Source organism: Pelophylax lessonae (assembly GCF_965119305.1).
Source record: "Pelophylax lessonae genome assembly, chromosome: 4".
NCBI classification, from domain to species: Eukaryota; Metazoa; Chordata; class Amphibia; order Anura; family Ranidae; genus Pelophylax; species Pelophylax lessonae.
The window spans coordinates 253,998,493-254,012,524 of NC_138771.1; the positions used below are offsets into that span (position 1 = coordinate 253,998,493).

The 14,032-nt window shown below is 40.5% G+C and overlaps 1 protein-coding gene across 1 annotated transcript in view; it reads right to left on the reverse strand.

Annotated features, from left to right (window-relative positions):
- The window catches only part of ZDHHC17 (zDHHC palmitoyltransferase 17), a 109,353-nt gene that overhangs the window by 23,686 nt on the left and 71,635 nt on the right, over positions 1-14,032 (reverse strand). The window contains exons 7-10 of the mRNA XM_082257120.1: positions 12,274-12,436; positions 11,173-11,298; positions 8,923-9,065; positions 3,626-3,728 (exon numbers count right to left, since the gene is read on the reverse strand). Coding sequence (XP_082113246.1) covers positions 3,626-3,728; positions 8,923-9,065; positions 11,173-11,298; positions 12,274-12,436 — 535 coding nt within the window. The remainder of the gene's footprint in view (positions 1-3,625; positions 3,729-8,922; positions 9,066-11,172; positions 11,299-12,273; positions 12,437-14,032) is intronic.

The window sequence follows — 14,032 nt, forward strand, 5'->3', positions numbered from 1 at the left end:
AATTGTCAACTTCCTACACCATAAAATAGCTCTGTAGGACACAATAAAAGAAGAAGTCACATTTGTCACAGCTAAGTATATTCGTTCCATTTTCCACTGTTCTCCAGAATACCGTTAAAGGCTTTATAGATCAACCAGTACATATCACTCATCTCCACTAGGCCTTCAGATAAAGACAATGGAAAATGACTGCATCACAGTTCAAATAAATCACGTAAAGCTTACGAGCAGTCACAGTCATAGATTAAAGGTGCATACAAACAAACTAACAGTCATGTAGGATTCATCAACATTGCAACATGTATGAAACACAAGTCTAGACAAACCTCATCATTTAACTATGTGACGACTTAATGCTTTATCTGAACAGAACACAAATGGATGTAATCTGAGAACACAAATGCCTCTCCAACAAAAGGTATGAGTCAGCAGGATAAAAAGCGTGAAAATCAGGGAAAAGCGGAGTGGAGAAAACGAGGAGGCAAAGCTAGTCTGGCTTCTGGAACAAATTGTCATTTTACAGACTATACTCCAGACATAAATGTGCTCAGCATGATGCAATCCAACCTCATCTAAAACACGTCTGCAGGGAAGAAAACTTGTGTGCAACTAAAAATGAAGTGTGCTTGTAGGACTGATTTGCCTCCAGCCAATTTAGAAGCTAGCTTCTTTTCATAGCATGCAGATAGTCAACCAATCCATCTAATACAAAATGAGCAGATCTCCTAAAGAAGGTAAGAATTTTTGGCTGTTTGGCTGAAATGACACAAAGTTAAAGGGGAACCTCAGCCCAAACATTTTCTACGTTGGGCATAGTAAGGAGGAGCTAAAGTCTCTGCCAGAATTTTATTCTGGTCTGTGCCCCAGATAGCAACATTCAGGGCTGTTCACAATATGTGCCATCACTTAAGGTTTCCCGCCCCGGATCAACACAGGTCGCTGCAAGGGCACAAAGGAAACAATGGTTTTAAATGTCTCTTATTCAAACCACAATGCTGTGTAGATGTGTGTTGTGGTAAAATGCAACGTCTGCCTTTTATTGCAACCCACATGAACGCATGTAGGGGAAACACAAAGCAACTTTCAGGAACCTGTTGCTTTAAAACGCAGGTCAATAAAAACGCATGTAAACAGTCAATAGAGTGCACATCAACAAGTGTTTTTTAGGTGTTGTGGTGCGTTTCGTGTAAAAAGTCCCTCAACCTTTTTTGATCCGATGACCACTGTCACTACCTGGAAGTCTTTGTAGAGATCTACTTTGAAGGCCCACGGTCACAAAAATATTCTGCCATTTTTTTAATAATTGTAACGATAGTAATATAGTAATCAGCATAACATTTTTTTTGTTTTGCCTTCCACCATGTACATGACAACCACGTAAGTTACAAGTGGTGGGACAAACTAGAAAAGTGCCAAAGGTGCTCTTAATAGTCTGCTTTTAATCATTCAACCTTTTTTCCAAAGTAAAAGCAACTATTAGTGTGACGGTTTAAAAAATGTTCACTGTAGCTGGGCTTTAATTTGTCACTGTAGATTTGCTGTCCCTTTATAATAACACAACACACAGCCATTATTGTCTAAACCGCTGACAATAAAAGTGAGTAAACCCCTAAGTGAAAAATGTCCAAATTGGGCCCAAAGTGTCAATATTGTGTGTGGCCCCCATTATTTTCCAGCACTTAACCCTCTTGGGCATTAAGTTCACCAGAGCTTCACAGGTTGCCACTGGAGTTCCTCTTCCACTCCTCCATGACGACATCACGGAGCTGGTGGATGTTAGAGACCTTGCGATCCCCCACCTCCCATTTGAGGATGCCCCACAGATGCTCAATAGGGTTTAGGTATGGAAACATGCTTGGCCAGTCCATCACCTTTACCCTCAGCTTCTTTAGCAAGGCAGTGGTTGACTTGGAAGTGTGTTTTGGGTCGTTATGTTGGAATACTGCCCTGCGGCCCAGTCTCCGTAAGAGAGGGGATCAAGCTTTGCTTCAGTATGTCACAGTACATATTGGCATTCATGGTTCCCTCAATGAACTGTAGCTCCCCAGTGCCAGCAGCACTCATGCAGCCCCAGACCATGACACTCCCACCACCATGCTTGACTGTAGGCAAGACACACTTGTCTTTCTACTCCTCACCTGGTTGCCAGCACACAAGGTAGACACCATCTGAACCAAACAAGTTGATCTTGGTCTCATCAGACCACAGGATATGGTTCCAGTAATCCATGTCCTTAGTCTGCTTGTCTTCAGCAAACTGTTTGCGGGCTTTCTGGTGCATCATCTTTAGAAGAGGCTTCCTTTTGGGAAGACAGCCATGCAGACAAATTTGATGCAGTGTGCGGCGTATGGTCTAAGCACTGACAGGCTGACCCCCTCCACCCCTTCAACCTCTGCAGCAATGCTGGCAGAACTCATACGCCTATTTCCTAAAGACAACCTCTGAATAGGATGCTGAGCACATATACTCAACTTCTTTGGTTGACCATGGTGAGGCCTGTTCTGAGTGTAACCTGTCCTGTTAAACCACTGTATGTTCTTGGCCACTGTGCTGCAGCTCAGTTTCAGGGTCTTGGCAATCTTCTTATAGCCTAGGCCATCTTTATGTAGAACAATTCTTTTTCTCAGATCCTCAGAGTTCTTTGTCATGAAGTGCCATGTTGAACTTCCAGTGACCAGTATGAGAGAGTGAGAGCGATAACACCAAATTTAACACACCTGCTCCCTATTCACACCTGAGACCTTGTAACCCTAACGAGGCACATGACACCGGGGAGGGAAAATGGCTTATTGGGCACAATTTGGGTGTACTCACTTTTTTTCCCAGTGGTTTAGACATTAATGGCTGCGTGTTGATCTATTTTGAGGGGGCAGCAAATTTACACTGTTATACAAGCTGTACACTCAATACTTTACATTGTACCAAAGTGTCATTTCTTCAGTGTTGTCACCTGAAAAGATATAATAAAATATTTACAAAAATGTGAGGGGTGTACTCACTTTTGTGAGATACTGTATATGTACAAATAGCAGCGCAGCATCATTTGATCAAATACATGGTTTTGGGAACACTATATGCTGCTAGCAGCAACTGTCACATCTTTTTTGATGTATTGTTTGGAATATATATGAATATATTTAAGAACATACCATTGGTAGCGCAGGAGTACACTTAACCTATTTCTATGTTACAGGTGGACTTCCAAACCTGCTAAGAAAAATACAGGAAGCAGAACTAAAGATATGCACTCTAATTGTAAATAAAAAAACATATTTATGGACACATAACTACATGAATTGGTGATTATGTGAGGAATTTGGATACATGACATTTGCTATAACTGGACAAAAAAAAAAACCATGAGGTGCATAAGTCAGTCAGAAGTAAAATTATAAAACAGTGACTGGGAATAGGCAAAGGCTAACAATGTTCCTAGATTCTCGCCCTAATAAATGTATGGAAACATCCCGCATCCTAATATTTGAAAAGCAAATATCTGCAAGAATTCAAATGATGTTCTTATTTGCATGCATTTACATGGGAAAAATTAAATATTGAAAAAGCAGAGTGACACTGGTGGTATGACGACTATCTGCGCAAAAATAATAAATACATGGTAAAGGATATCATTCCAAAACCAGAAGAACCAGGTGACATACATCCAGAACTTGGTTGCCAGGTAAATCCCAAGAGGAAGTGCACTATGCATGGAGTGATCAAAGAAAGACCTGGAAAACAAAAAGACAACGCAGTTTAAATATATGTCTTTATAAAGCAAACTGATATTACAAAAAAAAAAAAAAAAAAAAAAAGCGCACACCACAATAAATCTTCCGTAACGCAAGCCATCTCTGAATTGGAATATTTTAGGTTATCTGTAGCAAGGGCAATAATGGATGGTAAATATCCTGTCTGGGGGTGGACATTGCCACTATCCAATGACTTTATATAGACAGGTGCTTGCTGCCTCCTACAATTTTATCCCCTGTTCTATCCCATAAAACAGCTTGACTGATTTTACAAAATTATTTGAAGGCCTTTGAGGATTTTTTGCTCCCAGGCTGGTTGGGTTGTACCTGCACAGCCATCTTCTCTATAAAGCTTATGCTTTAGGATTACCAGTACTGAAATTCATACTCTCATGATTCTGGTGAGATAGGAACCAGTGTGTATGTATTTTAGAATACAATCACGTCCAGAACTATATTTCACAGTAAGCACTGGGTTGTCCATCTGTGTGTGTCAGATGGACACAACAAAATACATTTTTCTAAAGCCGGCCCCACAAGCAAATAAGCAACAAACCATATAGTGTGAGGGCTCGCCTAATAAATGTTCTCAATCACATAGATCAGCTTTTCTCAATCTTTTCAATACAGGAACCTTTGAAGAAAGCTTCCAGTCTCAGGGAACCTGAGTATGATGGTCAGTGGGAAAAATCCTCTTTACACTTTGCTCTCTACATTTGTGGTCCCTGGGAAGAAATACCCCCTTAAAGATAGCTAAAAAGATCAATGAAGTCAGTAGGAACTTATCTGAGATGCAGAAATTGCTTGAGTAACCTCTAGAGGAACCCCAGGGCTCCATGTCACCCTGATTGAGAAACCCTAACCCAGATACTCCCACTTCCAACAGATAAGTGCTAAAATAAATTTTGTGTTTTGCCAGCACCATGATGACAGCTGTAAGAGCCAAAGCCTTCACATTTACTAAGAAACATCACATGCAAATGTTTTCAGTTCTACTTACAGTGCATCCGGAAAAGTACTCACAGCGCTTCTTTTTCCACATTTTATGTTACAGCTTTATTCCAAAACCGATTACATTCAATATTTTCCTCAAAATTCTACAAACAATACCCCATAATGATAACATAAAAGAAGTTTGTTTGAAATCTTTGCAAATATATTAAAAATAAAAAACGAAAAAAAAAAAAAAATCACATGTACATAAGTAATCACAGCCTTTGCTCAATACTTTGTTGAAGGGCCTTTGTTGAATGGACCAAATACGGCCTCAAGTCTTTTTGAGTATGATGCTACAAGCTTGGCACACCTATTCGTGGTCAGTTTCCCCTATTCTTCTTTGCAGGACCTCCTAAGCTCCATTAGATTGGATGGGGAGCATCGGTGCACAGCCATTTTCAGATCTCTCCAGAGATGTTCAAATCGGGTGTAGGTCTTGGCTCTGGCTGGGCCACTCAAGGACATTCACAGAGTTGTCCCATAGCCACACCTTTGTTATCTTGGCTGTGTGCTTTGGGTTGTTGTCCTGTTGGAAGATGAACCTTCGCTCCAGTCTGAGGTCCAGAGGACTCTGGAGCAGGTTTTCATCAAGGATGTCTGTGCATTGCTGCATTCATCTTTCCCTCAATCCTGACTAGTCTCTCAGTTCCTGCCGCTGAAAAAAATCCTCACAGCATAAATCTGCCACCACCATGCTTCACTGTAGGGATGGTATTGGCCAGATGAGCAGTGCCTGGTTTGCCATTCAGGCCAAAGAGTTTAATCTCTGTTTCATCAGACCAAAGAATTTTGTTTCTCATGGTTGGGGATTCCTTCAGGTGCCTTTTGACAAACTCCAGACGGGCTGTCATGTGCCTTTTACTGAGTAGTGGCTTCCGTCTGGCCACTCTACCATACAGGCCTGAATGGTGAAGTGCTGCAGAGATGGTTGTTCTTCTGGAACGTTCTCCTCTCTCCACTGAGAAACCCTGGACGTCTGTCAAAGTGACCATCGGGTTCTTGGTCACCTCTCTGGCAAAGGGCCTTCTACTTCAATCGTTCAGTTTAGCAAGGTCGCCCACTCTTAGAAGAGTCCTAGTGGTTCCAAACTTCTTTCATTTACAGATGATGGAGGCCACTGTGCTCATTGGGACCTTCAATGCTGCAGAAACATTTCTGTACCCTTCCCCAGATCTGTGCCTTGATAGAATCCACTATCAGAGGTCTACAGACAATTCCTTGGACTTCATGGTTTGGTTTGTGATCTGGCATGCTCTGTTAACTGTGGGACCTTATATAGACAGGTGTGTGCCTTTCCAAATCATGTTCAATCACCTTAATTTACCACTGGTAGGCTCCAATCAAGTTGTAGAAACATCTCAAGGATGATCAGTGGAAATGGAATGCACCTGAGCTAAATTTTGAGTGTCATGGCAAAGGCTGTGAATACTTATGTACATGTGATTTTTTCGCTTTTTGTTTTTAATAAATTATGGGGTTATTGTTTGTAGAATTTTGTGGAAAATAATGAATTTAATCCATTTTGGAATAAGTCTGTAACCTAAAAAAATGTGGAAAAAGTGAAGCGCTTTGAATACTTTCCGGATGCACTGTATATTAAATGGTACAAGATCCAATTAATGCTTACCATAAAGATATATCTGATATTTTCTGACATACAGAAGTGGGAACAGATCATCCAGCGTAAAAGACATAGAATAGACAATCTGCCGCTCACACAAGAGTAGGAGGCAGTGATTGATGAAAGCACACATGGCATTAAACAGTTACCTTAAGTGAACCTGTACTAAATACCCTTTCACAGACAGATGGCATTACACAAAAAGCATTATAATGCGCTCCCTCCTAAGGGCTGTACTTGCAACAATTACTTTTGCTTCTAAAGAAACGTCAGCTTTTTTGTGCTCAGCTGATTAAAAAAACAAAAAGCTATTTTCAGCATTGTGCTAATTGAAAACGCTGGACAAACACACTAAAGACAGCAAAGGAACCTACAAAAAGAAGGGATAGAGATTGGAATTTAAAAAAAAAAAAAAAAAATTTGTATATGAAGTTTGGAACAAGTAACTGGGACAACAAGATGTGTTGATGGTATGATGGTATGTCAGAAGAAAAAGATGAAGAAATCTGAGACAATGGCATACCTTCCTATAGAATGCTGAGTAATGCCTATGGGGCATATTTTGAATGAACAAGGCAAACTTCACGCAGCAGATCATACAATGAACAAAAGCATATAGGTGGTGGTTCCTTTAACCAACCAAATCCTATTACTTAAAATAGACCAAACCGGCCCAAACTAACTATTCTCATTCCATATTGATACAGCTGCTGTGTGTGCTCTAATATACTGTAGTAGCATTAGCTACATACAATAAGCGGCAGTGTGTTCTGGCAGCAGTACAGGCGACTTCAATTGAAACAGCCATAAAGGAGAAGCTTTGCATTTTTATCAGTGAAAACAAGGAAACTTTTGATTGGCCGGGGTAAAAAAAACGCAGCGTAAGCTGCCGGCCTCTCCACCTTGGCCACATAGTATTCATAGATAAAGGTACAAGGCTTTTCCTGAATGGTAGAGAAGCACTCAGCCCATTTCTTTAACCACTTGCGGACCGCCCACTGTACATATACTGCACCAGGGCGGCCGCTCTATGCCAGATCATGTACCTAGTAAGTGATCTGACACTTCCAGTCTGGGGTATGCGCCGCCTGTGACCCGCTACTGCTATGTGTGATCACAGCGGGAGCCCAGCTGCAGGTACTGCTAACTCGATGTCTGCCGGCACCCACTGATTAGACAGTAGACAGACAGAACGGGGATCTGCTTATGTAAACAAGGCAGATTGCTGTACTGTCAGAAGAGAAGGTATTGATCCTGTGTTCCTGTAAAACAGCAACATGGATCAATGCCTTCCCCTAATCAGAGCACCTCCCCCACAGCCAGAAAGCACAGGCTAGGCACACATTTAACCCTTTGATTGCCCGATGTTAATCCCTTCCCAGCCAGTGATATTAGTACAGTGAAAGTGCATACTTTTTAGCACTGATCACTGTATTAGTGTGACTGGTGTAAACCAATCAATACACACTATTGTGATTTCTTCTTTTTTTCTTTTTTCTTCTTTTTTTTTTTTACCAAAAATATGTAGCAGAATACATATTGGCCTAAATTGATGAAAAAAAATTGGATTTTTCAAATTTTTTCAAAGTTGTCAGTCATTTTTTGTTTATAGCGCAAAAAATAAAAGCCACAGAGGGTATTAAATACTACCAAAAGAACACTCTATTTGTGGGAAAAAAGGACAAAAAGTTTATTTGGGTACAGTGCCACACAACTGCAAACTTCTAAAATAAAGTAACAGTGTTGTATCGCAAAAAATGGCCTGGTCCCAAAGGGGGGTAAATCTTCCCGAGGGCAAGTGGTGAGTTCCAGCAGCTTGACATCTGATATAAGGGGCAGTAGGGTGCTCTTAACATCTAGTCAACTGGTCCTTTGAGGCCAACCATAATGCTGATGTGTCCCACGATGATAAGTTTGACACCTCTGTACAACAGTAAATTACAGCACACACAGTGGCCACATCTTTAAGCAATGGGAATTGGACAAGTTTGACACAAACGAATGTTTAAAATGATCGGAAAGCTAGAATTTTACTATAAACTCACTCCTTTGATTTTCTTCCTCTCATGCTCATCCAATTGATACATCAGGCAAAGAGAACCCACTAAGTGTAAAATCATTTTATTTGGTAAATCCAATAAAATCCCACTCACTTTATTAAGTTGCCCTAATATCTCCCAGAATACAAAGCCCCGATTCTGACACTCTTCCAATCTGCCAAAAGCGTGCACAAAGCATCCAATCACTAGTACTGTCCAATTCATTTCACCACAGTTTTGGACTCTTAGAAGCCTCACTATTACCACTGGTGAGTAAGCCCAAACTGTGGTGAAATGCACAGGCCAGTAGTAATGTCAGAACACTTTCCGATTACTATCAGAAGATTGTGTTGCGCAGCGAAATTGGTGCTTCTACCATGGGTTTGTTGGGGCACCTATTAATATAAATTTATGAGTTTTATTTGATTTTACCAATATTTAAGATGACACCATTTACAGCTGTAAAATTATAGGAGGGTTTAGTTCTGCTCCAAAGAATTTTTTAAAAGTTACTCACTTTGATAGGAATTGCACCATTGCCCAAACTCCACCATACATGAGACCTTTGATTAACCAGGAGTCAACATCAAGATCAGCTATAAAACCAACCAGCCAAATCACCAAGAAAGGTGTTCCAAGCATCACCTTTTGCCGAAACTCCTGAAAAATAAAACCAACCAATTATTACAAATCTAGAAGGTCTGTATTGCAGTGTATTTAAACGTGTACATATTTCATATATACATGCATAGACATATACACTATATTACGAAAAGTATTAGGACACCTGCCTTTACACACACATGAAGTTTAATGGCATCCCAGTCCGTCCGTTTAATATAGGGTTGGCCCACCCTTTGCAGCTGTCCAAAAGATTTAGGAGGGTGTCTATGGGAATGTTTGACCATTCTTCCATGAACTTTATGGACCTTGCTTTGTGCACTGGTGGGTCGGTCATGTTGGAACAGGAATAGGCAATCCCCAAACTGTTCCTACCAAATAGGGAGCATAAATGTTGTCCAAAATGTATTGGTATGCTGATGCCCTAAGAGTTCCTATCGCTGGAACGAAGGGGCCAGCCCCAACCCCTGAAAAACAACTCCACACCATAATCCCCCCTCCACCAAATGATTTAGACCAGTGCACTAAGCAAGGTCCATAAAGACCTGGATGAGCGAGTTTGGGGTGGAGGAACTTGACTGGCCTGCACAGAGTCCCGATCTTAACCTGAAAGGACACCTTTGGGATGAATTAGAGAGGAGACTGTGAACCAGGCCCATCAGTGCCTGACCTCACAAATGCACTTCTTGAAGAATGGTCAAACATTCCCATAGACACACTCCTAAACCTTGTGAACAGCCCTCCCAGAAGAGTTGAAGCTGTTATAGCTGCAAAGGGTGGGCCAACTCAATATTGAACCCTACGGACTAAGACGCCATTAAAGTTTATGTGCATGTAAAGATAGGCGTCCCAATACATTTGGTAATATTATATAAAAAACACACACAGAAAAAGTTGTCTTGTTATAGCAACAAGATAAACGTAATCTATAAAATTAATTTTTGTAGTGGAATGCGCTTAGCCCAACAATCAGGGAAATCAGACCTCAATGACAGAAAGTGTTACAGGTGCCCAAAGGAGCTTTTATGACACATTAAAGCAATAACATGCTTTTAAGGCTAAATACTCTTCAACAGGTCTTCAAGTATAATATTTTAACAGCTTGCAGACGACTGCTCACAGTATATTTACTGCGGCAGTCAGCCCCTCACAGGCAGAGCGAGGTCACAGACCCCCCGGCGCGTGTGACCAGCGGACCCGATTGTCCGCCGGTCACTCGCGATCGTTGGTGGAGAGGGAGAAAGGCAGGCGGCTGATGTAAACAAGCCGCCTGTCATTCTCCCCTGTGTAGGAATAGTGATCACACGGTTCTACTATGTAGGACCGTTGATAACTGTTCCTACACCTCAAGCCACAGCCAATCACAGTTAGAATCACGCCCCTAGGGACACACAACCCCTCCCTCTCAAAAAAAGTTAACCCCTTCACTGCCAGTGTAATTTTACAGTGACAGTGCATATGTATAGCACTATTTACTGTAGAAATGTCACTGGTAACCCCAAAAGTGTCAAAAACGTCAGTCAAGGGTCCGATCTGTCCGCCGCAATGTCGCAGTACCGCAAAAAAAAAAAACGCAGATCGCCGCCATTACGCGTTAAAAAAAAACAACAAAAATTACAAAAATCTTTCCCTTTGTTAGTAAACGCGATAACTTTTGCGCAAACCAATCAAAATACGCTTTTTGTGATTTTTCTTACCAAACATATGTAGCCAAAAATGTTAAAACATTTTTTTTGGGGGGGAATTTCATATAAAAAAATGTGAAAAATATTGTTATTCAAAATTGACGCTCTTTTATTGTTTATAGCGCATGATCAAAAAAATCGCACAGGTGATCAAATACCACCAAAAGAAAGCTCTGTTTGTGGGAAAAAAAGGATGTCAAATTCGTTTAGGTACAGCGTTGCACGACCGCGCAATTGCCCATTAAAGTCACGCAGTGCCAAATCGCAAAATAGGCCCTGGTCAGGAAGGGGGTAAAATCTTCCGGGGCTTAAGTGGTTAAAGCCAACAAGCTCACAGGTGATCATCCTTTGGAATTTAAGCACCAAGCATACAGTAGGTATTATCTTTAGCTCATGACCAATGACTAGAAAGCCTAAGTAATGACTTTTTTTTCCCCACCAATATAAAAGCTACCCCTTACCTTATCCGCCTTTAGTTTTTTGATGAATGAGGGATTGTCATAGCCCTTGGCTTGTCTTGCCTCCTGTAAATGGTTGATCATCCAAACATTTTTTCTTTGCTTTGCTAAATCAAGTGGTGATTCTCCCTGAAATGAACACAGGCAGGAAACACTGTTGGATTACAGTTAAAACAAGCAATTTCTTTAGCACACACATTCTGTTATGGTTGTGTTGTATAAAAATGCCGTGTTTTAAAGGGGCACAATAACTTAATTTTCTTCTTCTTTATACAGTAAATTAAATGGCAAACAGTATTTTTATTTTATATGAATTTTTTAAGAGTTAGCTTAGATTTTTATAGTGTAGTAAAGTTAGTGCAGATTATACATATAGGTGCACAAATGAACCGTTTACCATACTAATACTAATGTCTTACCTTCTGGTTTAGTTTAGTCAAACTACCCAAATTATGGCAGGAGAGGGTAAAATATAAAATATAGTTAGGGTACCTTCACTGAGCCATGACCACCGATGCAGGTAGATGGGGGGGGGGGGGGGGAACGTTCACTGACCACCAAGGCGAGGGGGGGGGGGGGGGAGCATTTCTAAATTTCACTGCCACTGACCACCAATACATTTAAGTACTGACACCAATATTGAAAATTTTTATTGCATATACTGAGGGGGGGGTGTTATTATTGCATCCGCCAACGCTGGAGGTTATTGTATCCAATGACACAAGGGCTGGAGGTTATTATAGCCACTGACACCAAAGCAGGGGGCAATTACTGCATCCACCGACATCAATGCTCCGGGTTATTATTGCACTCACTAAAACCAGTGTAATACAACACATTTTTTCCTTCCTTTTATGTATAATACTGTAAGAATACAGGTCAAATTTGGCTTTGTCTTATGCGCTTTTTATTATGTAACTAGCAGATGATTTAAGGTTACACAGACTTTTCCATAGACAGGCACTTCTGATCTACTTAAATGATATAAGATTTTTTTCTGCCTAAGTACTTCTGTCAATACTGTAAGCTGAGGCTTTTTCTAAGAGGAAGAAAAAAAAAACTCATCAAAACTATGTAAGAATTTTCTGCACACAAAAACGTTACCTTAATATTCTGAGCATCGACATTGGCACCAGCATCTAGAAGCAAACTTATGACTGTAGTGTTTCCAGCTAAAACCGCCCAATGTAATGCTGTGTTTTTATGGTATTTATCCCCAAGATTAACTGACACATTAAAGGTAAGGAGCAATCTAGTTGGATCCACACTGTAAAAAAAAAAAAAAAAACAAAAGAGTGAAAAACAATCTTAAAAGCAAGCCATAGTTGAATTTCTGTGGATACCATTTAAGTCAGTATTTTAGGGTTATTTTACAGGCATTACTTTCGAAAATTTAGAAGACACAAATCTGTAGATTATACTTCTAATGGTTACTGAGCATTAGTGAAGGCAGAAGACCTACTAAATATACAGTATTCACTTTTATTAAACTTCAAGAGCCATTTTCACATTCTAACTATTTTACACATCCATTTCTGGGTGAGGGGAGGTGATAAGACTCCTTTTTTTTCGTGGTATTATCTTCTAAGTAATAATTTTTCTATATATTTTCAAAGCCAAAAGAAAAAAACATTTTTAAAATTAGGGACAAATATTTAAATTCATTTTTTATAATTATGGTGAAAAAAAAAAACATTTCTCTGAGTTCATTTTGTGACACATAAATTCAGTAACTGTTGGGATATACTGCTGCCTACAAGAGGATTCGGATACGGGCAAACAAGAAGAAAGAAATTGACCATCATACCCCTTCTACTCCAAGCATGACCAGTTGAGAAGCTAGAAATCTTTAAAGGACACAGATCTAAGAAAAAGATTTTACCTTAAAGTGTTACTAAACCCACAGCAGTAAAATCAGTCTGTACATGCAATGCAGTTAAGCACGCTTGTTATACTGACTGTGGAATTTATGGGGTTAAATCCTGCACATTGTGTAAAAAGGCTTTTTTATCCTGCCTTCTCTGATCCTCCCCTTTTTCCATAGTCCCCAATCCATCTGCTAATAGTACAGAGCCCTAGGAGGTACTCTCCACATGCTCAGTTTGGTGTGTATTGCTAGAGAGTTTTTCAGCACAGGGCCAATCAGCACTGTCCAGACAGACAGAGTCATAGGACAGTCAGAGGAGAATGAAAACTCCTACAAACCTTATCCAGTGCTCGGCTGGACAGTGATAGAAGTCATAAGACTTCTATACACTGCTGATGAGAAAAGATATTTAGGAGTTTATAATTCCTAAAATAATTACATTTCCCTGTTCTGTGTAGTGTGGGAGACCAGATATAGTGAATGCAGGGTCCTGAGTTTAGTAACACTTTAAGTACAAAAAGTACCTCTTCCTTTTTCAATCATAGGGGAACACAGGAATTTAGAGACTGTCTTGAAGTCCAAAAGCAGTCCAACTGAGGGGTGACACCAGCAACAAAACACTAAAAGGCCCACAAAAACCACCACCACACACCAGAACTGGGGGGACTGCCTTCCTGAAGCTCAACATCCATCAACCAAAACTTAAGAGAATGAGTAAACCGAGGACCAAGTGGCAGCTTTGGGAAGCCGCCCCCGTTGGGAGAAAACAGTGATTATTATTCACGATAATCCTAAGAGAATCCAGCAGGCTGGTTGTACCCAAGTTGATTGATCCCATTACCAGTTTAAATTTAGTTCGAGATTCGAATAGTTTTTGGCAGGCCTTAGGCCTCAGGATGTAAAATTCGGGTGCATTTCGCCACCCAGGAAACAAAGCTGCTGTGCACAACCGCCCAAAGAAATCATTTTCAGGATACAGGATGCAACTGTACATAG